This window comes from Sphaeramia orbicularis, chromosome 7 (genome assembly GCF_902148855.1).
Source record: "Sphaeramia orbicularis chromosome 7, fSphaOr1.1, whole genome shotgun sequence".
Lineage (NCBI taxonomy): Eukaryota > Metazoa > Chordata > Actinopteri > Kurtiformes > Apogonidae > Sphaeramia > Sphaeramia orbicularis.
Genome location: NC_043963.1, coordinates 53,571,383 through 53,596,837, shown reverse-complemented (window position 1 = coordinate 53,596,837; position 25,455 = coordinate 53,571,383). Strand labels below are relative to the sequence as shown.

The 25,455-nt window shown below is 40.0% G+C and overlaps 1 protein-coding gene across 2 annotated transcripts; it reads right to left on the bottom strand.

The window, feature by feature from the left end:
- Positions 1-1,516: 1,516 nt before the first annotated feature.
- Positions 1,517-22,514, bottom strand: LOC115421781 (tumor necrosis factor receptor superfamily member 14-like). Of its 2 annotated transcripts, none has more exons than XM_030137706.1 (9): positions 22,327-22,514; positions 19,588-19,668; positions 18,407-18,503; positions 18,113-18,235; positions 17,845-18,003; positions 12,167-12,254; positions 6,676-6,851; positions 6,546-6,577; positions 1,517-2,630 (listed from the first exon to the last, which is right to left on the bottom strand). In XM_030137706.1, exons 2-9 carry the CDS (start codon positions 19,606-19,608, stop codon positions 2,529-2,531), a joined length of 798 nt encoding a protein of 265 aa, XP_029993566.1. In that variant the 5' UTR covers positions 19,609-19,668; positions 22,327-22,514; the 3' UTR covers positions 1,517-2,528. The 2 variants fall into 2 exon arrangements, with proteins under 2 accessions (XP_029993566.1, XP_029993567.1); XM_030137707.1 differs by having other exon boundaries at positions 17,845-18,000.
- Positions 22,515-25,455: the final 2,941 nt, after the last annotated feature.

The following is a 25,455-nucleotide window of genomic DNA, read 5'->3' as shown; positions in this document are numbered from 1 at the left end:
GATGTGAAAGATTTGATTGGAATAAACTGAGTACGGCCAAAGAGGTAGATGTAAACCAGTCTGATCATCTACTGAGAAGGGTGTTGTGACAGATGGTGTCAAAGGCTGCACTCAAATCAAGGAGGATGAGGATGGTGAGTAAACCAGAATCTGCTGCCATGAGGTCATTGGTGTACCAGTTAAAAGACATACAGGAGCATTTTGCACTATTTGAAGACAGGTGACGGAGGAGCCACTAGCCCCCACATAAAGTGCATTGCAATAATCAAGCCTGGTGGTCACAAAGGCATGGATGACTATTTCAAAGTGCTGCCTAGAAAGAATTAGTTTAATTTTGGCCAGCAGCCTCAACTGGAAAAAAATGGATTTAATACCTGAACTGATCTGACAGTCGAACTTGAGTTCAGCATCCACTTTAACACCAAGGTTTGTGATGGTTAGCTTAATGAACTGGGCTCAGAGAACCAGATTTACAAGGGGGGGGGGCAGTGATGCCACCAAATACCATCACCTCTGTCTATTTCTCATTAAACTTTAAAAAAAATGTATAGCCATCCAAGCCTTTATGTCGTCAAGACACCTGGGTAGAGGTTTGACAGCAAATTCATCCTTCTTTTTGAGAGGGAATTATAAGGATTTAAAAGACAAACAACAAATACCATTAAAAAGGCACAGTAGAGTTATTTACATTAAAAAATACTGCAAACTAAGAATATTTGTAAAAAAACAAACAAAAAAAAAAATTAAATTGTGCAACTGACATGAGAATTAGTACAATTGTGATGAGAAGTTAGATAGGCGATGATAGTGTAAGACAAATAGTGTGAAAATAAAACTGTGAGAGACTGTAAACGGTAAACAGACATTGCACGTTATTGAATATAGTGAGATATAGCAGCAAAAATCAGTCTTATTGCTGGTGTCCAATTGATATTAGGTTGAGTTGTTTGTTGTGGGGATAGCTCAGAGAAAGAAGCTATCCCTCAGTCTATTTGTGTGAGTTTTGTGTGACCTGTAGCACCGGCCTGAGGGCATCAGCTTAAACAGGTGGTTACCAGGGTGAGAGGAGTGCTTGGTGATGTTGGTAGCTCTGCTGAGGTAGTGAGAATGTCCTTCAGGGTGGGCAGAGAGCAGCCAGTGATCCTCTGGGCTGTGTTGGTCACTCTCAGCGCTCTTCTGTCCACTGCAGAGCACCCCGTGTACCACGCTGTGATCCCGTACGCTCAGGCATTTTCGGAAATTTGTTGTGGACGTGCTTTGTGGGAAGCAGAGTTCCACGCACCCACTTTCACTTGGTCGACATGTTTGTTGTTGCTGCTACTGCGGCTGCATGGAGCTCCATTTTCTCTCTCTCTCTCTTTTCTCTTCTTTTACCCTCTCTCTTTAACCCCAACTGGTCAAGGCAAATGACCATCCTCCAGGAGTCAGGGTCTGCTCCAGGTTTCTGTTGTTAAAAGGAAGTTTTTCCTTGCCACTGTCACCAAGTGTTTGCTCCTGGAGGATTCTGTTGGGTTTCTGTAAACTGGCTTCAGAGTTTGGTCTCAACCAACTCTATATGTAAAGTGTCGTGAGGTAACTTTTGTTAGGATTTGGTGCTATAGAAATAAAATTTGATTGATTGATTGACTGATTGGTGTTACAGTGGTGGGTGGGGGTGCAGTCGTGGGTGTAGAGGGTGTAAAGCAGGGGGCTCAACACACAGCCCTGTGGGGAGCCAGTGCTGAGGTTGAGGGCTGTGGATGTGTGAGGGCCCACTCTCACCCTCTGACTGCACCTGGACAGGAAAGTCCTGATCCACATAGAGGTAGCATGTGGAAGACCCAGGTCCACCAGTGTGTTCACCAGTCTGTGAGGAAGGATGGTATAAAACACAGAGCTTTAGTCACAAAAAGCAGCTGCACGTATCTCCTCTGCTGCTCCAGGTGGGACAGTGCAGTGGAGGGCTGTGGCTACGGCGTCTTTCACCCAGTACACAAACTGGTGTGGGTCAAAGGTTGGTGGGAGGATGTGACCCTCTGCCAGCTCCTCTGCCAGCTTCAGCAGCACCCAGGTTAGTCTGTAGTTGGTGAGTTGCTGGACTCCCTGTCACACCTGCCTGCTGTTGTTGCTGTCCAGGTGGTCCTCAATCCTCCTCCTGTAGTCCAACTTGGCCTTTCTGATGCCTCTCTTCAGATCGGCTCAGGCTGTGCTGTAGTGAACCCTGTCTCCAGACCTGAAGGTGGTGTTCCTCTCCTTTAGCAGCTGTTGGATCACCTGATTAATCCAGGTCTTCCAGTTTGGGTAGACCCAGATGTGTCTGTCCACAGTCACAGTGTCTATACAGTATTTGTGCCAATGGGCCAGAATCCAACTCACATGAGGACTGGATTCTAGAGCCCATTTACTGTGCAGTATAAAAACCTTCTGTAGATACTTGATGGTAACACTGACTTTTCTTGGTCTGATTTGTCTGTAAACAGCACAATCTGTCCTCGTATCCAGGGGTCAGTTCACGCAGGTCAGGAACTGAATGAACTGATGTGTTGGTTCTACACTGTTCCTTCAGTTTCCTCTGTACTGGGAACTTCAAGGTTGACTCTGATGTTTGGAGATTTCCCAGGATTTGATGTGATGGACTCTTCTATTGGTACCTGCACAGGGTCACAGCACAGAGTCTGTTAATATGGACTAGCAAAAGGACTAATCACTGCTGCTCATACAGTTGGTTTTATATATATATATATATATATATACATATTAGGGCTGGGCAACTTAACGCGTTATTACCGCATTAACGCACCCATTAAATAATGCCGACAATTTTTTTTATCTCCCGTTAATGCCTTTCTGCCTTTCAAGCAAGTCTTAGTTCATTTATACATACGGACTCTTATTTTGAAACTCGTGCTTTTATTTTGGTGCTCCACACACACCAAGCACCAGTGCTCTGTGTGAACTGAGGAGAAAAGTGAGCGAACTTTCCGAGGAATGCTGAATCAAACTTTAACTCCTGCAGAAGCAATGCCTGTATGTATCAATCATTCTGTTGCTTGCTAAATAATTTCACATGCAAACATGTTTATGACGTTATTTTGGATGTGTTTATTACAATGTGTTATTAACATGTTTAAGCTAATTCGTTTATGCTAGCAGTCGGAGATGGGTTGCTAATTCTTTATGCAGGCTCATGTTAAGTTTAGGTAAATTCATTGGTTGTGTTTAGGTATAATATGCCAGCCTTTGAACTAACCTTTACTTATTTATGATGTGATTGTTGTATTACCAGTCAATTTAAGTTTATAATAATTACATCTATGCATTCTCCATGAAAATGCATATCATTAATGGACATAACTAACTGATTTATTTTCTCTTTATTTCATAGTTTCACTCTGTCAATCTGCATGATGTCAAGTATGTACATTAAAGCTGCAAACTTCAGAGGACATATCTTGCATCGCCAATTCAGAGTTTAGCTCGCTGTCTAGCTCAGACTAAGAACAGACGTCTTAGCGAGGACAGTACAATTATAACTCCAATTCTTCTGCCCCTGCTTGTGTGTGTGTAGCGATTAGCTCGGCAGATAGACAACAGGTTTACCAAGAAAAGCCAGACGCCCAAAACTTCTGTCCAAATCTGTTACTGTAGACTCACTGTAAAACTGACACATACAAGCAAAATATGTCTCAGTTCTGTTCATTGCCTTAGTGCATTTACATGGTATTATACAGGGTGTCCCATAAGTCTCCATACATGGGAGACATAATACATTCCATACATATATGGTTCTAACATGTATTTCTTTATATTTCAGATAACCCAAAGAATGCATTTGAATAAAGAGCAACGAATTGAAATCATCCTGATGGCCGGTTCAGCAAGCAGTCGTATGGTTGCAAGCGCATTTAACAGAAAACATGGGACAAGTATCACACACGACACTGACAAAATGGCAGTCATATAGAGCATATTATATAAATAAAAATGGTTTATGTCAAGAAACGTTTATTTTTCCTATGTATGGAGACTTTTGGGACACCCTGTACATTTAAATGAAAGGGAAAAAGATCGGTAGCTCGATGCTAACTTGAATGGGAAAATCCATAGACACGCTAACGATTACAGATTAAGATTTACAACGTCTTTTTATCCAGCAACAAAGGTTCACATCAGAGATATTTGATACTATTCATTCTTACAACAACTGAACATAAAATACTCACAGGCAAACTTTTTTGGGGCCATACAAACAGAGTGAAAGAAACGTGTCTGTTAGTTCCTTCTTATGTCCGAACTGACTACCCTAACACCGAAAGGACAAAACATACGTTAGTGGAACTTATTCCAACCACTAGAGGGCCCCCTTTGCTTGATTTTAACAACTGAACATCACATTTTTGAGCTTATTAGTATTAGTACTTATTAGTGTACGTAAGACTCCTGTCAATTACTCACAAGTGCAAATAAACTTGTGTGGACATAAACATGGAGAAAAGTACTGGTCTGGTTCGTCGACATTTTCATTTTAAATGTCTTCAGATGGTGGGGCTGAGAAGGACACAGTTGTCTGGAAGCACTGCAGTGTGGAATTAGTTTTTATCGCCGGAGTACTTTGAGTCTGAAATATCACTGAAAGGAAATACACGCTGTTGATGCCGGCAACCCCCCCCAAATAACTATGCGATTAATCGTGATTAATCACAGAAATCCACCCGATTAATTGCAATTAAAAATTTTAATTGCTGCCCAGCACTAATGTATATATATATATATATATATATATATATATATATATATATATATATATACACACACATATATATGGGGTGACTGAAAAGTTTTGAGCCTAACATGGAAAGGATCAAGATATGAAGACCAAATTTGATCCATCAAATCTTTCACATATCTTAATCCTATCCACTAAATTTCTTGGTCATAGCAATCTTTTTCCCTTTTTTACAGGTCCCTAAAATTTCTGTATCAAGTGTTTCCTGAAAAATGGACAAACTCAAGCAGAATGTCAACAGAGAACTTGACACTCTTTGAGGGAAACCCATCCAATTTCTTGGACCGATTTGTGACTATGGATGAGACTTGGGTCCATCACTATCAGCCTGAGACCAAGAAGCAGTCAAAACAATGGAAACATCCCATGTCACCAACCCCAAAGAACGTAAAGGTTGTACCTTCTGCTGGCAAGGTCCTGGCCTCTCTTTTCTGGGATGCGCAAGGAGTGCTACTGGTGGACTACCTCCAGAAGGGTTGTACCATCAATGGACAATACTACTTCATTTCTCCATTGATGGTACAACGAATATAAATATATATTAGGTCTGCACAATTTTGGCCAAAAAAAAAAATCTTGATTTTTTTCCTCTAAAAACTCCATTTTCGATTTCGGTTTCAATTTTTGGGTAAAACTACAAAAGACAACAGAAGTCAGCATGTCATTTTTGTGAGCAGCAGAATGCAAAGCACTGCTCCCTACCTCAAATCTGTGATGGTATCACGTGATGGGCCCACAGAAGTTTTATTTTTTTAGTTTTTTTCATTAAATCTTTATTGAATGAAGAAGAGTATACAAACAATGTATACAACAAGAAAATAACATAAGTTTGCCAGGGGGAATACACTACAATACAATGTCCAAATCAGAGCAAATACTGATGGTTTTTAGAGCCTTTTTGTTTCCAGATTTATCTAACAGCTTTGAATGAAGTTCAACATCTTTCAAAAAATAAATATTTGGTTTTGTGTTACAGAACTTGCATTTGTGAATGAAAAATTTAGCAAGTAAGACAAACAAATTATTTATAATTTTTTTTTTTTTTTTCTTTTTGGGGTATCTGGGCCCACAGAAGTGATACCAATGTAAGACAGGCATCAGTCATGTGTGCGCGGACCACGTAATATGAGTGATCCCCATGCGGTTATATTTAAACTGGGGGATACGTGCGTGGAAGAGAGCAACCCAGGACACACTGGAGGGATTCTATCCTGGAGCTGGTGGATGTGTGTGGGCACAGGGCTGTCTGGGCTCCTCTGCTGAGGCTGCTGACCTCGTGACCCGGACCCGGATCGAAAGAAGACAGTATGGTACGGATCCAGGACAACGTAAGATGAGTGATCCCCATACAGTTATATTTGAATTGTGAGATCCGTGCATGAAACCACGGCTTACATTGGTATCATGACTGCAGGTTCATGAACAGATTTAAAGTCCGGTCATTACACAGATTTCTGTGAAAGACCGCTGTCACTGATAGGAGAAAGAGCCTACGGGAGCCCACAGGCAAGCAGACAGGAGGCACGAGAGAGACATGAAATCGATTTGACGATTTCCCTTTTTAAAAATCGGCCTAATTAAAAAATGCAATTTTGATTTAAAATTGATTAATCGTGCAGCCCTAATATGTGTGTGTGTGTATATACATACATATATATATACACACACACACACACACACACATATATATATATGTATATATATATTCTGTAATAGATAATGGAGTAGTTAGATAGATAATAGATAATAGAGATAATAGAGTAGTTAGTAGTAAACAAACCTTTTTTGAAAAACTTGTTTCTCCTCTTCTTTCTATATTGAATCAATAAAAACATTCACATTAAAATCATGATTAGGTCTGATGATGTGTCTTTCTTTTTATTTTTGTGTTTTACTTTATCTAATCTTACCTTTGTTGATTTTGTTCTTCCTCCAGCAAAAGACATAAAACACTGCAGCTCCAGCTAAAATTAATGAAAGAATCACAACTATGATCCCAATTAGGAGATCTTTTCCTTTTTCCTCACATTCAGCATCAGTTGAAGAAGTTCCTGGATTTACCAGCGTTTGATTCAATGATTCACATCTGGAAAGACAAATGTTACAATTACAGACCTTCCATTAACTGCATCTTTACTACACACACTAAACAACTAACAAATACTGGACAAAACAAACATGTTTTTCTCTCCTCCACATGTTACTAAAACAAAGATTTTCAAACTCTGGCTTGTGTGTGACCATATGAACATGGAAAACAAAGATTAGATGGACATCACACCCAAATTTGCACATGCATATATTTGATTTGTAAAATGCACATAAAACATTAAGTACAGGTCATATTAGTGTATGAGTCAGTGCATGACCTGCAGTAGATCATGGTCAGTATGGACACATGTAAAGGTGTTATGGTGAATACACTTCAACCACCCAAACCAACAAGTTTGTAACTTACAACCCCAATTAAGAAAAAAGCTGTGACGCTGTGTAAATTGTGAGTAAAAGCAGAATACCATGATTTTCAAATCTCATAAACTACATTATTTTATTCCCCAAAGACCATAGGGAACATATCAAATGTTTAAACTGAGAAAAAATACTTTATTTTTTTTAATTTTATGGTGACACATCTTCAAAATGTTGAAATGGGGGTAACAAAACACTGGAAAAGTAAGTAGTACTAAAAAAGAACCAGCTAAGGAATATTTAACAACTAATGAAGTTAATTATCAACAGGTCAGTAATGACTGGATATAAAAACAGGAACAGGAAAAATAGGCTCGTTACTTTTTCAAACTGAACGAATGTGACAGTACGTAAAATACGTCACTTCAGAGGGAAAATCAGTGGAGGAGAAAAGGAGCACAGGCTGTGACCAGGGTCGGTACCAGAGTCCAGTACAGGGTCAGTACCTGAGTCCAGTACAGGGTCAGTACCTGAGTCCAGTACAGGGTCAGTACCTGAGTCCAGTACAGGGTCAGTACCTCAGTCCTGCATGGGTCCACTTTTTTCAAACTATTCCACCTGTATCTGCAAAGCTGAGTCCTGGACCCGACCATGAGTAAACCCATTGTCTACACTGTAACTCACTTTTAAGGGCTTTATCGTTGGTTAAAACCAACTCCATCATTAAATCTCTAATCTGTGCTGCTCAATGACATCTTTAACCAGACATAAACAGAGGTGAAACTCACTTCACAATAAAACAAACCAGCTGTGGATCAGCTACGGTCAAATTAGATGATGATCATCATTAAATATCCGGGAAATTATTTTCATCCATGAATCTTTTTATTTTTTCACTTCCTTGCCTGCTACCCGCCCACATTTTGTTTAATTTTACCTATACCTGTGAAAATTCTTACAATTAGTTTTTAACCAAACCCCACATGTTTTTGTGGGTTACCTGTCAAGCACCCAATCTCATGCAGGACTCTGGTCAGTACCATTCACTGTGGAATTAGAAAATGGAAACTTTTATAAAAGAAATGGCACCCTTTTTAATGAGGAGAATGTCTGCTATATCTCATCCTCTCAATGTGAAAACACGACAATTGTGGAGCAAAGACCTACAGGTGACAATAAGTGAAGAGGTATGGACTGCGGTTCTGAAGCAGATTCATTCGTCCTCTATATGCGCACGTCATTCTTTAATTCAGTTTAAGATTGTTCATCGGGCACACATGTCAAAGTCCAAACTGACTAAAATGTTTCCCCAAATTGATTCTACCTGTGATACATGCAAAACAAATGAAGCAACACTGTTACACATGTTCTGGTCCTGTTCCAGTCTTGAACACTATTGGAGGAGTATTTTTGAAGCGCTTACAAATATACTAGGAGTTACGATCCCCCTTGACCCTTTAACTGCACTGTTCGGTATCGTTCCTGGAAGACCGCAGTTACCCGCAGGAGGACTCAAGGTGGTTGCCTTCACTACTCTTTTGGCACGTCGCCTTATTCTTACAAGATGGAAGGAACCTGCCCCACCCTCTGTTGGACACTGGGTCAGAGATGTGATCTCCAACCTTAAACTCGAAAAAATCCGATATACATTACATGGATCTGAACAGAAGTTTCATAAAGTGTGGAAATCTTTTTTAATCTTCTTTGACAATCCTATGACTCATGTACAAGGCCCTTAACAAGTCAAGATGTATTTGTAACACCTTGATATGTGACTTTATTTATATTTACAGTGCCATATTGTATATGCATATAGATTGGTGACAGCAAGGGGTTTGGGAGGGTTAAGTGGGTTTTGTTTGATTTATTTATTTATTTTTATTTTTTTTATGTTTGAATACCTGTGTGTATTCTATATTTGAAATTTACTTTAATAAATATATCTAAACAGAAAAAAAGCAAAAAAGGCAGTTTCACTTTTTACTTCTGTACTTTATTACAATTGAGAAGTTGTACTTTTATACTTTTACTTAAGTAAAGGAGTTAAATCAGTACTTCTACTTTCATGAGAGTATTTTTTCACACAAGTAGCTGTCCTTCTACTTAAGTACAGAATGTGAGTACTTTTTCCACCTCTGACAATGACAAAGGCTTTTGGGAAGGCCTTGACCATTTCAGCAAGACGATGCAAAACTGCATAATTCATCTATTACAACAGCATGAGTTTATAGTACAGTCTGGGTGCTGGATGGACCTGCCTGAAGTCCAGACCACATCATAAAATGAAACAAGCAGCTAAAAAATATATCAGACAAAGACAGAACAACATTCTTTACCCAAAACTTCAGCAACTAGAATAGAGGATGCTACACAGTGGTTCACATGGCCCAGTCCCAACTTATTAGAAACAACCATCAATTTCAGAATTACAATTTTTTTCTTAATATTGTACAACTTGAAGTAGTAGTTTAAGTAGTTTGTATTATATTGTTAATAAAATTTGGGATTATGTGGGTTTACCTGTTTATTAGGGCTGTCAAAATTAAGGTGTTAATGTGGATTAATCCATCATCATGATTAATCTGATTAAAAGATTTTAATGCAATTAACCCATCTGCAGTTTGTCCAAGTAGACTTAGCGTCCTGCATGTGCAAATGGGCAGTTGATCCAGTGTAATGATAAACAGCAGAACCAACCCATAAAGATGGAAGATACTAAATAGCACATTGGTCCTCTGGACGGAAATATGAGGACAAAAAAAACAAGATGGAACAGTTGTTTTAAACTGTTTAGTTGAAACCGTTGAAAGTGTTTCATGAACAAATAAAGTGCTTATGTGTGTGTGTGTGTGTGTGTGTATATATTATATATATATATATATATATATATATATATATATATATATATATATATATATACAGTACAGGCCAAAAGTTTGGACACACCTTCTCATTCTTCGCATTTTCTTTATTTTCATGACTATTTTCATTGTAGATCCTCACTGAAGGCATCAAAACTATGAATGAACACATGTGGAATTATGTACTTAACAAAAAAGTGTGAAATAACTGAAAACATCTCTTATATTCTAGTTTCTTCAAAGTAGCCACCCTTAGCTCTGATGACTGTTTTGCACACTCTTGCCATTCTCTTGATGAGCTTCCAGAGGTAGTCACCTGAAATGGTTTCCTAACAGTCTTGAAGAAGTTCCCACAGATGCTTAGCACTTGTTGGCCCTTTTGCCTTCACTCTGCGGTCCAGCTCAACCAAACCATCTCGATTGGGTTCAAGTCCGGTGACTGTGGAGGCCAGGTCATCTGGCGCAGCACTCCATCACTCTCCTTCTTGGTCAAATATCCCTCACACAGCCTGGAGGTGTGTTTGGGGTCATTGTCCTGTTGAAACATAAATGATGGTCCAACTAAACGCACACCGGATGGAATGGCATGTCACTTCAGGATGCTGTGGTAGCCATGCTGATTCAGGTTGCCTTTAATCTTGAATAAATCCCCAACAGTGTCACCAGCAAAGCACCCCCACACCATCACACCTCCCCCTCCATGCTTCACGGTGGGAACCAGGCATGTAGCATCCATCCGTTCACCTTTTCTGCGTCGCACAAAGACACGGCGGTTGGATCCAAAGATCTGAAATTTGGACTCATCAGACCAAAGCACAGATTTCCACTGGTCTAATGTCCATTCCTTGGGTTTCTTGGCCCAAATAAATCTCCTGTGTTTGTTGCCTCTCCTGAGCAGTGGTTTCCTAGCAGCTGTTTGACCATGAAGGCCTGATTCACGCAGTCTCCTCTTAACAGTTGTTGTAGAGATGTGTCTGCTGCTAGAGCTCTGTGTGGTATTCATCTGGTCTCTAATCTGAGCTGCTGTTAATTTGCGATTTCTGAGGCTGGTGACTCAGATGAACTTATCTTCAGCATCAGAGGTGACTCTTGGTCTTCCTTTCCTGGGGCGGTCCTCATGTGAGCCAGTTTCGTTGGAGCGCTTGATGGTTTTTGCGACTGCACTTGGGGACACATTCAAAGTTTTTGAAATTTTCTAGACTGACTGACCTTCATTTCTTAAAGTAATGATGGCCACTCGTTTGTCTTTACTTAGCTGATTGGTTCTCGCCATAATATGTATTCTAACAGTTGTCCAATAGGGCTGTCAACTGTGCATCAACCTGACTTCTGCACAACACAACTGATGGTCCCAACCCCATCAATAAGGCAAGAAATTCCACTAAGTAACCCTGACAAGGCACAGCTATGAAGTGAAAACCATTTCAGGTGACTACCTCTGGAAGCTCATCAAGAGAATGCCAAGGGTGTGCAAGGCAGTCATCAGAGCTAAGGGTGGCTACTTTGAAGAAACTAGAATATAAGAGATGTTTTCAGTTATTTCACACTTTTTTGTTAAGTACATAATTCCACATGTGTTCATTCATAGTTTTGATGCCTTCAGTGAGAATCTACAATGAAAATAGTCATGAAAATAAAGAAAATGCAAAGAATGAGAAGGTGTGTCCAAACTTTTGACCTGTACTGTGTATATATATGTATATATATATTTCCTTTCCTTCTTGAGTCTGTTTGCTCATGCAAAATGAAACACGATTAATATAGATTAAAAACGAATATTTTATCATGATTAATTGAAATTAATCCACAGCAACCCCGTCATTAATCTGATTAAAAACTGTAATCATTTGACAGCACTAGTGTTTATATGAGTTGAGGTTGTAACTCATTTGCTCCTTAACTTCACAACAGACAAAGTATATCAGTCCACAGTATCCACAGTTTAAAGTGGTTTGTCTGAGTGTTTGAAGTTGTCTTTACTTTGTGGTGTGTACAGCACAAAGATATTTTGTAAAATGTAGGTCAGTGAGTCAGATAAAAAAAACAACAAAACAACTGAGAATACACACATTCACAAACATATTCCTGTTAGTATTTACAGGGTGTATCCATGTTTTTAAGCTTCACTTACTGTGTGTGTGGTTGACATTGTGTAAATGTCCCATCTGAAAATGTCCCGTCAGTGCAGGGAGAACACTCAGTGTCTGCAGAGGATGTCCCTGTAGAAATACAGATATGATGCAACATCAGTATAATAAACACAGTGTAGCCCTATTTGGATAGGATTACCTTCATTATGGGGTGGATTAACCCTAACCCTACTGTTCCTGACATTATTTAAGTGTCATGAAACTACAGGAGATGGAGAAAACACAGCCCCAAATGAGAAAATGTTAACACAAATTAAAGAAGAAAATATGTATAAAATGTACTTGGACTTGTATTTCATTGTAGGTAGTGAACACAACATTTCAACATTTCCTGTTTTCTCTGGTTGTCTTCATTTCATTAGTAAATACTCATCCATTCCTCACATTCAGGCTGAAACACAAGTCAACAAAAAGTGGGAAGAGGAGAAAGTCAGGACTAAGAATGGTTGAATTTATATTTTAAGTGTTGAAATGAGACGATGTGATTTGAAAGAGGTGATTGGAATCATGATTTGATCCAAAAACAGTTTCAAGGAAAGTTTAGTCCTTTAGGAACAAGGATGGGTTGAGAACCACTAGTCTGATGACAAATGTGTGAGAAAATGATTGAAATGTTTGAAAATGATGTTCCTTAAAGACAGACAGGAAGGGATGTGGATCTCAGCCTCTATGGTTCAGAACAGAATGAAGAGATTGAGGGAATGTGGATGGACCTGAGTGTGTAAAGGTCAAAGGTTCAAGTCTAAGCTGAACATCATTCTGTCTGATCACTCAGTCAACACACATCCAGAACCATCATTCATCTAATGCTGATAGAACTGCATTGGTCCGGTTCACTGTGGAGAACCTTTGTCCAGCTCTATACTACAGAGTTAGACACAAATACCAACTCCAACACTTCTGAGCCAAAAGGAAAAATGAGGTTCACTGTTACAAAGATAAAAGGATCATCCAGAACAGAACCAGAAACAAGTCCAGAAGCCATGGTCCGTCATGGTCTGGGGTCAAAGGTCACTGTCATTTCTGTGACGCTCCTTCGATGCTACCAGCTGTATTTTTAATTACAGTGAAGCTTCAGATCTGTCTTCAGCTGTCTTCAACATGATGAATTTTCCAGAGGCGTCCATGCAGATTTCAACCAGACAATGTAAAACCATGTTGTGCACAGATTCCAAAGGACTGGTGAGGAACAGGAGGGTACGAGTGTTGGACTGTCCTGATGTAGACCTCACACGTCTTAGATACAGAATGTGTGACTAGTTTGTAGGAAGAATCTGACAAAATAACCCTGAAACATTTCATCACTTGGTGTCTTCAGAGCATAAACATCTTCTAATGATGGGAAAAGAAATGAGAACTTTACAAAACAGTAAATGCTTTACTGTCCTAACTTTTTCTTGAATATATTCCATCTTGAATATGAGGACGATAATTTACAAATAAAATGAGTCTGACCAGAGAAAATACTGGATATGTTGTGTTCATACTGTCTACAATGAAATGCAAGTACGTTTTAAAATCACTGTGTTCCTTTTTAACATGCATTTTCTGTATTGTCCCAACTTTCTCTTATTTGGGGTTGTACTACTACTAAGACCTATGCACACCAGCTCCATATTTTTCATGTTTTTGTTATCCAAAATCTGATTTTAAAAAACACATAATGTACAGAATGTTTGCAGACTGAGTTTGACACATTAGTGATTATTCTATTGTAACTGCTGAAATTTACAACATGAAACATGAGGATGGTGATTTTATGGTCCTGTCATTCACCTCATCCTCCTCCACCATCCACCTGTGGCCCATTGTATCAGTAACTCCACAATAAGTAATACATTAAAACTAGTTAGCTTAATATTTTTGTTTTTTTACCTATTAAAGCTATATCAGAGTTTTGGTCGCACCACTGGGACACAGACAGTCCACGCTGAATTATTCTTGCAGAGAATGGCCTTTTCACTTTCTCTCTTGTGTAATGGGGCTAACAGCTAAATATAGTTAATGTTAATCAACAAACAGCAAACAAGGACCAAGACTGACAGATAGAACGTTAACAGAGTTAATACTAAATACAAACACTGTGCACTGAAATAATCAGTTCAAAAATAACTTTTTTTTCAAATAACTGTTTAATCAAATGGAACTGAAGAAAATATCAATAGAATAACTGATTACAAAAATAAGTGATAGCTGCAGCTCTACTCTACATTAAAACATCAGTGAGTTTAAGGTCAAATCATTATATAATAGGGTGACCATATTGTGATTTCCATAAAAGAGGACACTCAGCTCCACCTACAGATATTTGATCACACCCTATGTAAGTATCGTAGTATTCAGTGTATTTTATACTACATAAGTACTGTCATATTCTATGCAAAGCGCCTTTAACCCTGGAGAAAATAGTTTAGTGAAACAGGCTACATGGAACTATTATTACTATTCTAGCTGTGTGTATGTACTTTTGTCCTTTTTTCAGGACTACTTTCAAAATCTGGCAAGATCAGGTTTTGTTTTACTGTGTCTTTTAGGAGGAGTAACAGATAAAAACAAAAAAAAAAATAAATAAATTTAATTTTTATATTTGACTTAATATGGCAACTTAAAATTTATACATGTGTGTTATGGATCGGCTCTACAAAGGCACAAAAAATTTAGTAACAGGTAGAATACTGTTACAATTGCACTTCATTTTCTTTAAACTTTTCAGGTTGTTCATATTTGTTCAGGTTATTCACATTTAATTGTTAAAGACTTTCGTGACCAATTTTTCATCAAATCTGTAATATCCTCAGTATCATCAATCTGTAAGTCTTTCTGTGATTACTCACCTGAATCTCTTGCATTACGGTGAACAATTTCGAAGTGCCATCCACCAGAAACAAACCATATGTTTACAAACAGAGCCAGTGTCGACAGGCAGGGTGGCTTGACAGGACACCGGGAGGTAACTCGGGCATCTTCAGAATTTTGTCGCAACGTGCATTGTGGGAAACGCCGGTTCGGTGTCTGGCAGCAGCAGCTGCTAAAGACACGATGTGGAAACGGCAGGAGCTCCCTTCCCTCTATGCATATTCCTCCAGCCATTTCCGCGTTTCAGCCATTTCTGTGCAGGTTTTTTTCATCCATATAATATATATTCATGCTGCCGCCTGGCAACGGTAGCGTGAGCCTTCGCTTCCCAGAATGCACGTCGCCAAAAAAAATTCTGAAGATGCCTGAGTTCCCTCCCAGCTCTGTTTGTAAACACATGGTTTGTTTCTGGTGGATGGCACTAAAAAATTGTTCACCATAATGCAAGAAATTCAGGTGAGTAATCCCAGACAGACTAACAGATTCATGATACAGAGGATATGACTGAGGTTTGACAGATTTGATGAAAAATTGGTCACGAAAGTCTCCCGCACCTTTAAAGGATAGTTTGTTAATGTAAATATTTTCATAATTTAATGTTATTTTTTGCATAATTTATAGGCATAGTATAATTCTTCTTCACATTAAACCAAGAAGAAAATTTGGAGTCATTATTTATAGATTATTATGCTCTTATTTTACTTGAGATCACAATTGGTCTGTATTAGGGCTGCATGATTTTGGCAAAAAAAAAAAAATCCTGATTTTTCCACTAAAAACTCAATTTTTAATTTCATTCATTCATTCATTTATTTTCTGAACCTGCTTTATCCTCACTAGGGTCACGGGGGTCGCTTGGAGCCTATCCCAGCTACATAGGGGCGAAGGCGGGGTTCACCCTGGACAAGTCGACAGTTCATCGCAGGGCTGAACATATAGAGACAATCAATCACTCTCACATTCACACCTATGGGTGATTTAGATTAACCAACTAACCTATCAGTGCATGTGTTTGGATGGTGGGAGGAAGCCGGAGTACCCGAAGAGAACCCACGCAGACACGGGGAGAACATGCAAACTCCACACAGAAAGGACCCACCCCCCGTCGACTGGTGTTGGAATCGAACCCAGGACCATCTTGCTGTGAGGCACCAGTGCTAACCACTGCACCACCGTGTCGCCCGATTTTTGATTTCAATTTGATTTTTGGGTAAAACTACAAAAGACAACAGAAGTCAGCATGTCGTTTTCATGAGCAGCCAACAATGCAAGGCACTGCTCTGACCTCAAATCTGTGATGGTATCATGTGATGAACCCACAGAAGTTTTTTTTTCTTCATGAAATCTTTATTGAATGAAGTAGAGTATACAAACAATGTATACAACAAGAAAATAACATAAGTTTGCCAGGGGGAATACACTATAATATAATGTCCAAATCAGAGCAAATACTTATGTTTTTTAGAGCCTTTTTGTTTCCTGATTTATCTAACAGCTTTAAATAAAGTTCAACATCTTTCAAAAAATTAATAATATTTGGTTTTGTGTTACAGAACTTACATTTGTGAATGAAACATTTAGCAAGTAAGAGGACTAAATTAATTGTAATTTTTTCTTTTTTTTTTTCTTTTTGGGGTATCTGGGCCCACAGCAGTGATACCAGTGTATGTCAGTGACAGGCATCAGTTGTGTGTGCGTGGACCACGTAATATAAGTGATCCCCATGCGGTTCTATTTAAACTGAGGGATCCGTGCGTGGAACAGACCGACCCAGGACACGCTGGAGGGATTCTATCTGTGGAGCTGGTGGATGTGTGTGGGCACAGGGCTGTGTGGGCTCCTCTGCTGAGGCTGATGACCCCGAGACCCGGACCCGAATTGGAAGAAGACAGTATGGTACGGATCTGGGACAACGTAAGATGAGTGATCCGCATGCAGTTCTATTTCAGTTGCGGGATCCGCTTACATTACTATAAGTACTGTGGGCTCATTAACACATTTAAAGTCCGGTCATTACACGGACGTCTGTGACAGACCGCTGTCACTGATAGGAGGAAGAGCCTACGGTACCCTGCAAGTGCGTGGCCCAGAGGCACGAGAGAGATGAAATCGATTTTACAATTTCCCTTTTTTAAAAATCGTCCTAATTAAAAAATCCGATTTCGATTTAAAATCGATTAATCCTAGTCCTAGTCTGTATGTGGAACCTGAATTAAAACAAGTTTGACTTTGTGAATTCATGCCATGGGCCAGATTGGAACCTTCGGTGGGTCAGTTTTGGTCCGTGGGCCACATGTTTGCCACCCTACTACAGTGTGTCTGTGGACAGGTCTGTCCATCCACACATCCACAGGCTGCTGTGGATCAGTGCCGTCATAATGTCCCATATATCACTGGAAAGACCAAAGTCTTTTCTTCCAGTGGATTTAGAACTTTTCAGATTGTACAAATAGTGACAGTGATGGACACTTAAATTGCACTTGTGCGTTTCCATACACATTTGAGTTTTTTCTGTGAAAAACAATGAAAACCACACATTTTCACTAATTTATAAAAAACGCCTGGACGTCCCAGACAGAACGTGAAAAGAGGACATGTCCGGGCAAAAGAGGACGTTTGTTCACCCTATTATATAACTGTGGTGTAATGGTGCTTTAGGTATTTTACACAAGTTTGAAATATTCAAAGTATCTGCCTCAAACCTTTTGTCAACAATAACAGCCATGTGAATTAAAGAAAAATACCACTCTGCAGAAAGTTTACACCATTCAGCATCTGTCAGTGTGCATTAATATAAACCAACCTTTCAGTTTGATGTATTGTCCTTTCTCACAGTCTCTGTGTTTCTGTGCTCGTACACAGCTGTCGTCTTTAACGTCCGTACAGTAGAATCCCTCCTGGGGTTCACAAACTGTATCTGATTTTTTAGTACATGATCTCTTTACCCTAAGACCAGGACCACCTGAAACACAAACACAAAACATGTCTGCGGTTACATGTGGTGAGTAACATCAACACAACTGACACTAACTCTATCATTCTTTGGACAGACACACTGCTCTGGGACTTACCTTCACAGATGTTACATTTATGACACCATGTCTGTGCACTCCTTTGATTCATGTACGTCCCCTCACCACAGGTCACACAGATCGTACTGTCAAACTTTGTGCAGTTTTCACGAACATACGAACCTGTTAAATATCAGATCCAAAGGTTTTCATCAGCATTCTCTCTGAATTACCTTGTTGTTTATCATGCTGCTTACAGAGGTACGTTACTAAATAGACTGTAAAACATCAGACTCACTGACAATCAAGACTAAATATTTGGTGGCTTAACTGAAATACTGTAGTAAATCTTACCTGCAAAACACATAGGACAGCATCGACCTCCTGCCACAAACTCTGTAGAACGACATCTGAGGTCATCTACACTCCGCACTGCTGCAACCTGTAAAAACTAACAGTGATAAAAACACTTTCAGTGCACCTTTTTGTTGTATGCAGAAGGAAATTTGTTTGTTAAACCTAAACTTCACAGAATTAAATGACACTGAAAAGCAACAGATTCTTTCAGGACAAAACACAACACACTCAGCTGTACAATATGTGACTGAATGTCACAAGCACGAGGAAATAAAACATGACTGACTGTGACATTATCTAGATAAAACATAATATGTAGAACAGAGAACAGGGGAATCGGCTAAAATCTTACCTCAAATGACAAACCACTAATACAAACAACAATTAACAACAGAGCAGATGTTAGGTTTCTTGTTTTTTTTCAATATCATTGGCACTGAACTGAACACTTCATCCCAGTTTGGGGTGAGCTGTGACATGTACAACCAAAATCAGATGGAAAACATATGGATACAAATAATATCAACTAATAACTGTTAAATATGTAATGACATATTTAGAATGGTGGTATTTTTTCCCTAATATGTTGTACACTTTATTGTCTTCAACTCTTTTAATAACTTCACACTAAATTTGTTTGTTTGAGAAAAAGAGAGAAAATTCGGAGCTAAATATTCAAATTGTCCTGCATTGTTCACATGTTCATAAAATGTGTGTATTTGCATTTTCTGCCAAGGAGGTTATGGGAACACTCCTCTGAACACGTCACTGTCATTTTTTCCAAGTATCTTTATGTAAAAACTCACTGTCATTTAAATACATGTAATATTTATATTTTCACCTCTTTATTTTGCCTTTTTTACTTTGCCATCAAACAGTACTTTCCGACAAAACTAAAACCTACTGAGTTATTTCCTGCCACTGCAAGAAAGAAAATTACTTCATATGTCTCAGCACTAGTGACCAAATAAACAGGTTCAGTGATTCATTTTGGGTCCCAACACCTAATTTGGGGAGGATCAATTTGGAGAGTTTAGAACACCACCTAAAATATTACCCAGTGATTTCTAATGTTCAAGAATGAAATAGAAAAGAATAATATTTTATGTGAGGCATCAGAAAGAAAGAAAATCAGAGAAACTTTACCAAACAAACCATCTGAAAGAAAACATTCTCACCAACTGCAGCAACAGTTTCATTTTCCTTCTGCAGCTGAAATGTGCAGAGTAGTGGTCAAAGGCTTCAGATTAACCCCCCATCTGGAAAGGAGAAGAATTAGATTTTCTTCAGGTTTCCTTTCTGTGACACAGCATGAAAAACTTTCATGTTCAACTTCTGAGCCTGACATAAGACTTTGGTGAATTTGGTGATCACTTTCTTGCTTTCAAAGGAATCTGAGGTTTTATGTAACTCTGGCCATCTCCATTTAAAAATACCAGTGTAGTGTAATGATATGTCATAAAACAAACCCAAAAACATGCCTAGTTAAAACATCTTTTTACTTCTGCACAGAAACTCAAACAGTTTTGTCTCACATACGACATGTACAAACTAAAGAAATCTTAATGGAACCTAGGTGTAAATATAGATTTTGGTTCCATTCAATCTTAGTCAAAAAACTGCATGTTGTAAAACTAAGAGCAGCTACTGCAGATCTGTATCAAGTTTCTAAAAATAAAACATGACAAGCTGTACAACATCAATGTCCTCCATCACGTTACAACAACAGAAAAATGAAGCCCAGCTAGACATTGAATACAAAATACTTGAAACACTGGGTGTATCCTGTCTGAACAAACTAAAGCATAATCTTATTTGTCCACTAGATATGACATTTATGCACTGTGGATCATCTGATTTTAAGTTTATATTTTTTTTTATTTCTGGGCTTATTTTACTGAAATGACTGCTGTGTATCGCAGTAGTGAACTGGTAACACTACTGCTGGGCCTTCACCTCAGCAATCACTGCCAAGAAAAGATGTCTTCACTGACAAAAAAAACAAAAAACAATAGTACGATGAATTGAAAGTGCTCAACAGCTGTAAACCTCTAATTATCAATGATGAGGATGTCAACAACTCTCCACAAAAAGCAACCTGCTCAACATTAACTTCACCCAAACTGGAGATCATTTAAGCTACAAATATAAACTGCATAAACATCCTCCAAGGCCAACATCTGCAAATATAAACACTACTCTTACAGGGAGACCAAGGCTCATTGAATCACCGTAGACAGCACTATGAAATCACTGCACATTACAAATGACACACACACTGACCAAGTCAAATAAATTCATGAGCATCATCAAACCTAAATTTTCCCATTTCAAATGCACAAATAGCTAAAGGTTACACAAGGCTAGTAACAGAAGTCCAAATAACTCTCCATGCACAATAATTACACATGGTGCAATGATTATTTCATTAAATACTTATGTCAAATAAAACAAAGTCATACAAATACTGGATACCCCAGCATAGTAATAATAATCCAGCTGTTCCTGGGTGTTTTTTTTTTTCCTTCAGGTTAGAACATGTAGCAGGTGGAACTAATGTTTTAGCACTGGAGCACCCTGGACTCATTTTAGGGACCTACACCAAACCAATCTACTGCCATGGTGATCTGTCGTCACCCCCCCCCCCCCACCCCACCCCCCCACCCCCACACACACACACAAATACACAAAGTGGCCTAAACAGTTTGTTCTGTCCTAAAATAAATTGGTTAATTTTGTTGTCAGTGGTCCTCTTCAGTTTGTTAAAAGAGAATACCAGTTTGCCCTCTTGTTAATGTTGCACTACATGTGGAATTTTTTTGTTGTTATTTTTATGCAGAATGTGAACTGACAGAACTGCGATTTGATTTTTGTTGTTTGTTCAAAACTACCTTTCGGGCAAAAGTGCAATACTAATGTTTAAAATACCTTTAGTAATATTGCGTTTATTTTATTTTCTGTTTGACTTATAGCAGCAGAATTATATTATTCCTGTTTTTCTATATTCTATTGTCTCCAAAAATTGGGGGGAAAATGTGCCTAAAGCTGGTCCAATGACCATGGTGTTACTGTGCTTGAGCGGCCAGCAAACTCAGAGTTGTAGTCAGAAGGGGGAGATGTCCTTGTCATGGTTTTTGAGTATGGAGGCTCCTCCCCCTTTGTGGGCGGAGCTATTGAGCAAGAAACATTTAAAAAGTTCCTCATTTTTTAGCAAAAGTATATTTCCCTAAACTGACAGTTGTAGTCAGAAGGGGGAGGTGTACTTGTCATGGTCTGTGAGTATGGAGGCTCCTCCCCCTTTGTGGGTGGAACTATTGAGCAAGAAATATTTAAAATGTCCCTCCTTCAGCAAAAGCTTATTCCCCACTATTTGCGTTTGAGCACTTTGTAGACGGTCCCTAAGCGGTCCGTGCACAACTGTCCTACCTACAGAAGCAATTACTTTTTGATGTAATTAAATGCAGGTCATTTCAGCTGAAATGATGCTGGAGTATTTTGCCAGCGTAACCAAGATCACAACAAGGTAACATATGTGCTTTGTGGTCCTTTCGTTTGTTCGCTATTGACGCCCAAAGTCCGAATCTGTCGGTCTACTGCCAACTTTAAAACTTTCCGTTAGTCTCGGAGAGCGCAGACCTCCGCCAAGGCAAATCAGTCTCTCAGCCCCTAAACCCCCCCTGATCACCACCAAAACTGAATCATGGGTTTCTTGCTCCAGTATCAACATTTCCTGAAAATTTCATCCAAATCCGTCCATAACTTTTTGAGTTCTCTTGCTAACGAACAGACAAACCCAGATGAAAACATCACCTCCTCCGTTGTTTGGCGGAGGTAACAAACATGTCACATTCAAGGACGACAGGCAGGGGCTCAAGAGTTAAAGTTTGTGTCGACATTCATGAATAAGTTAAACTCACCTTTTCTAGGGATTTTGAAGACCTGTAGACAGCTGGAGCTATCAAACTAAAGGACGCACAAGTTTTATTCCTAAAAAACAACAGAAAACTGTACTAATGTAATTTAACATTCCAGATCATTCCAGATTAATCCGCCCACTCAGGAAACAGTTTGTCATTCCCACATGCACAGTTGATGTGTGTTCGTACTTCCCAGTGATTTTCCAGCTGAAGGCCTGGCTCTTCTTCTTCTTCTTCTTCTTCGTGTTTTACGGCGGTTGGTATCCAGCTTTTGGTGCATTACCGCCACCTTTTGCTCTGGAGTGTGGGTCAGACAATAAATAACCTTCTTTGTCCCAATAAAATGGTAAAAAACAAACAAAACTTTTTTACCACTGTTTCCACAGTATACCCCCAGTGTCCCTGTGCTCTTCAAAAATCTGTAAGTGCCCTAACCTGTGTCCTCATACTCATTTTAAATACCCCCTTCAGTGTGAATTCCTTTACCCCTGACTCTTATCCTCCTCCTCATCTCCTCTCTCTGTGTGTCATATTTAGAGCATCTTAGTAAAACATGCTCCACAGACTTCTCCTCCTGACATTCCTCACACACTGTTTGGTGTTTTCCTATTACTTTCATTGATTTATTTCATGTGCAGTGGCCCAGCCTTAATCGTGTCATTATTATTTCTTCTCTCCTTATTCCACTTCCCATCCTTTCTACACTTACACTCTTCTGTATTTCATATAACTGTCTTCCTTTGCTCTCTCCATCCCTCCTCTTTTGCCACAGTTGAATACTTTTCTTCCATATTTCACATTTGACCTCTGCCTTACTCAGATTAATATGCATTTCTATATTTTGCTTCTTTAGAGCTCTTTTCGCCAATTTATCCACCTTTTCATTCCCTCTCACCCCTACATGTGCTGGCACCCACAAAAACTTAACCTGCCCCCCCTGATTTATTATTTTTGTAACTGACTTCAGTACTTCAAATCAGATGTCTTGCTTGCTGTTTGATCTGAATGATTTCAGGCTTGTGAGAACTGAAGCTGAGTCGGAACATATCAACACCTTATCTTGCTTAGTTTTTTCAACCCATTTCAAAGCGACCAACACTGCCACCATCTCCACTGTGTAGACCTCTAACTTATCACATGTTCTTCTGCTTAATTCAGTTCCTTTCTGCCACCCCAAATCCTGTCACTCCTGTTTCAGGTTTCTTGGCACCATCTGTGTAAACAACTGTAAATTCCCCATATTTGACTGAAACATGATTATAGAATGCACTTACCAGATCTATCCGTTCTCCCTTCCCTTTAACTTCTAATAGATGCCGTGGTGTGTGCAGGTGGGTGGGAGGGGCTGTTGATGGATGTGGGTACATGTGTGGGTATGTGTGTACATGTAGATGTGTACGTGTGGGCGTGCATGTGGGTAGGTGGGTGTATGGGCATGGGTGGAGGTGTTTGTGGGTGTGCGTGCGTGTGTGTGTGTGTGTGTGTGTGTGTGTGTGTGTGTGAATGGTCGAACATGTGGGATGGGTGGTGTGTATGTCTGGGAGTCAGTGGGTGTGTGTGTGTGTGCATATGCTTGTGTGGGGGACTGGGGTGTGTGTGGGGTTTGGGGGTTGGGCTTGGTGGGATGGGGAGGTGGGCCTCCGGGCCCCCGGGGCACTTGGCTGTGGCATCGGGGTGCGCACTGGCCTGCAGCTTGTGGCGGTCTGGGCCGGCCTGGCTACCCGGTGTGCTGGGTGGGACCCCTGCCCGGGGAGATGGGTGGCTCCTGGGCTCGTGGGGCTCGGGGGCCGGCGCCTCGCCTGCCCCTGGGTGGCCGGCCCCCGGCGGGGGGGTGGCGGCTGGCGTCCCTGGCCTCCTGGGGTCTGTGCTCGACTGCTGTGGGGCCTCTGGTGGGGGCCTCCCTCGACCATCTTCGGGGCGGGCACACTGTTGCCTCTGGGGGGGCGGGCTGGATCCCCCCTCTCTGTGATGTCTGCTGGATGGCCGGGCCTTGGGGCCCTCTGGGTCGGTCCCTGATCCTTGGAGGGAGTGCGGTTGCATGTGTGTGTTCTTCACCTCAGTCTGTTTGCCTGGTTCACTCTGTCACAGCAGATGAATGTGAACAACTGATGTGTGTGGATTTGTTTCTGGTATTATTTGTTATAGGTATTATTTGTACGAATGTGGTATACGACATTTTGTTCATGCTTTCTTATATTCTTCATTTCATAGGTCTTATGTATCTCACTGTTGTGTTTTTTTTTTGGTTTTTTTTTGTAGTTTTGTTTGTTTTGTTTTGTTTTTTCTGTCTCTTCTGCCCAGTTTGCTCAGCTCTGGTTGTAGTTATTGTCACCATTATAATTGTCTCCATGGTTGTTGCTGTTTGTATTGTTGATACTTTCTTGTGAGGGTCTTCGCCACCTTCTTCTCTCTTGTTTTCTCCCCTTCTTCTACCCCCCCACCCCCACCCCCCATGTCAGGTCCGGCATCGAAATGTGGTTCAACAAAACTCATAATAAACACAGTAGAATATCAAAGGGCGCTTCATATACTTTATGAAGTTACCCTTGGCAAAGCTAATTTGTTCAGCACCAAAAGGAACCAGACTACCATTGTACTGTTAGAACGCTGGACAAGACAAGTAGGGGAAAAAAAAAAAAGGTAGTGTGAGATACTCCCTGGTAAAATGTCCAAATAAAAGAGGATACACAAAGGTGTCAGAAAAATGGACAATGATGACTGGGAGTACAGTTGGTGTCGGCTGCTGCCTTATCGGTACAGACAGCTGCCTGTCAGCCAACTGAGCCCATTTAGGAAAAAAAAAAAAAAAAACTTCTAATAGATGCCAGTCCACATCTGAACATACCAGCATCCGAGGGGCCACATCTGGATACACCACAGAGAGACTAATTCTCAAAACAAAGACTCCCATCTCTCTTGCAGTGACATTCCCTATCTTACTAGAATTATCCCTCTGACTTCTTGCATCTTCCCAGCACTCCTGCAGCACAGCTTTTGTTGGCTGACAGTCATTGTGTCCCTGTAAATTAACCCAGTAGTTTGTCATCACTTGCTTCCTTCTGATTTCTAAGGGCATTTCCCCCATTTCCACTTGTAAGGCAGGTCCAGGTGGTGTTTTAAATGCCCCAC

Coding starts and splice junctions, on each gene's coding strand:
- LOC115421781 (XM_030137706.1), bottom strand. CDS start 19,608: ATGAAACTGTTGCTGCAGTTG. Junction 12,255..17,844: donor ACAATACATCAAACTGAAAG/GTTGGTTTATAT, acceptor GTATTTCTACAG/GGACATCCTCTGCAGACACT. Junction 6,578..6,675: donor GAAGAACAAAATCAACAAAG/GTAAGATTAGAT, acceptor GATTCAATATAG/AAAGAAGAGGAGAAACAAGT.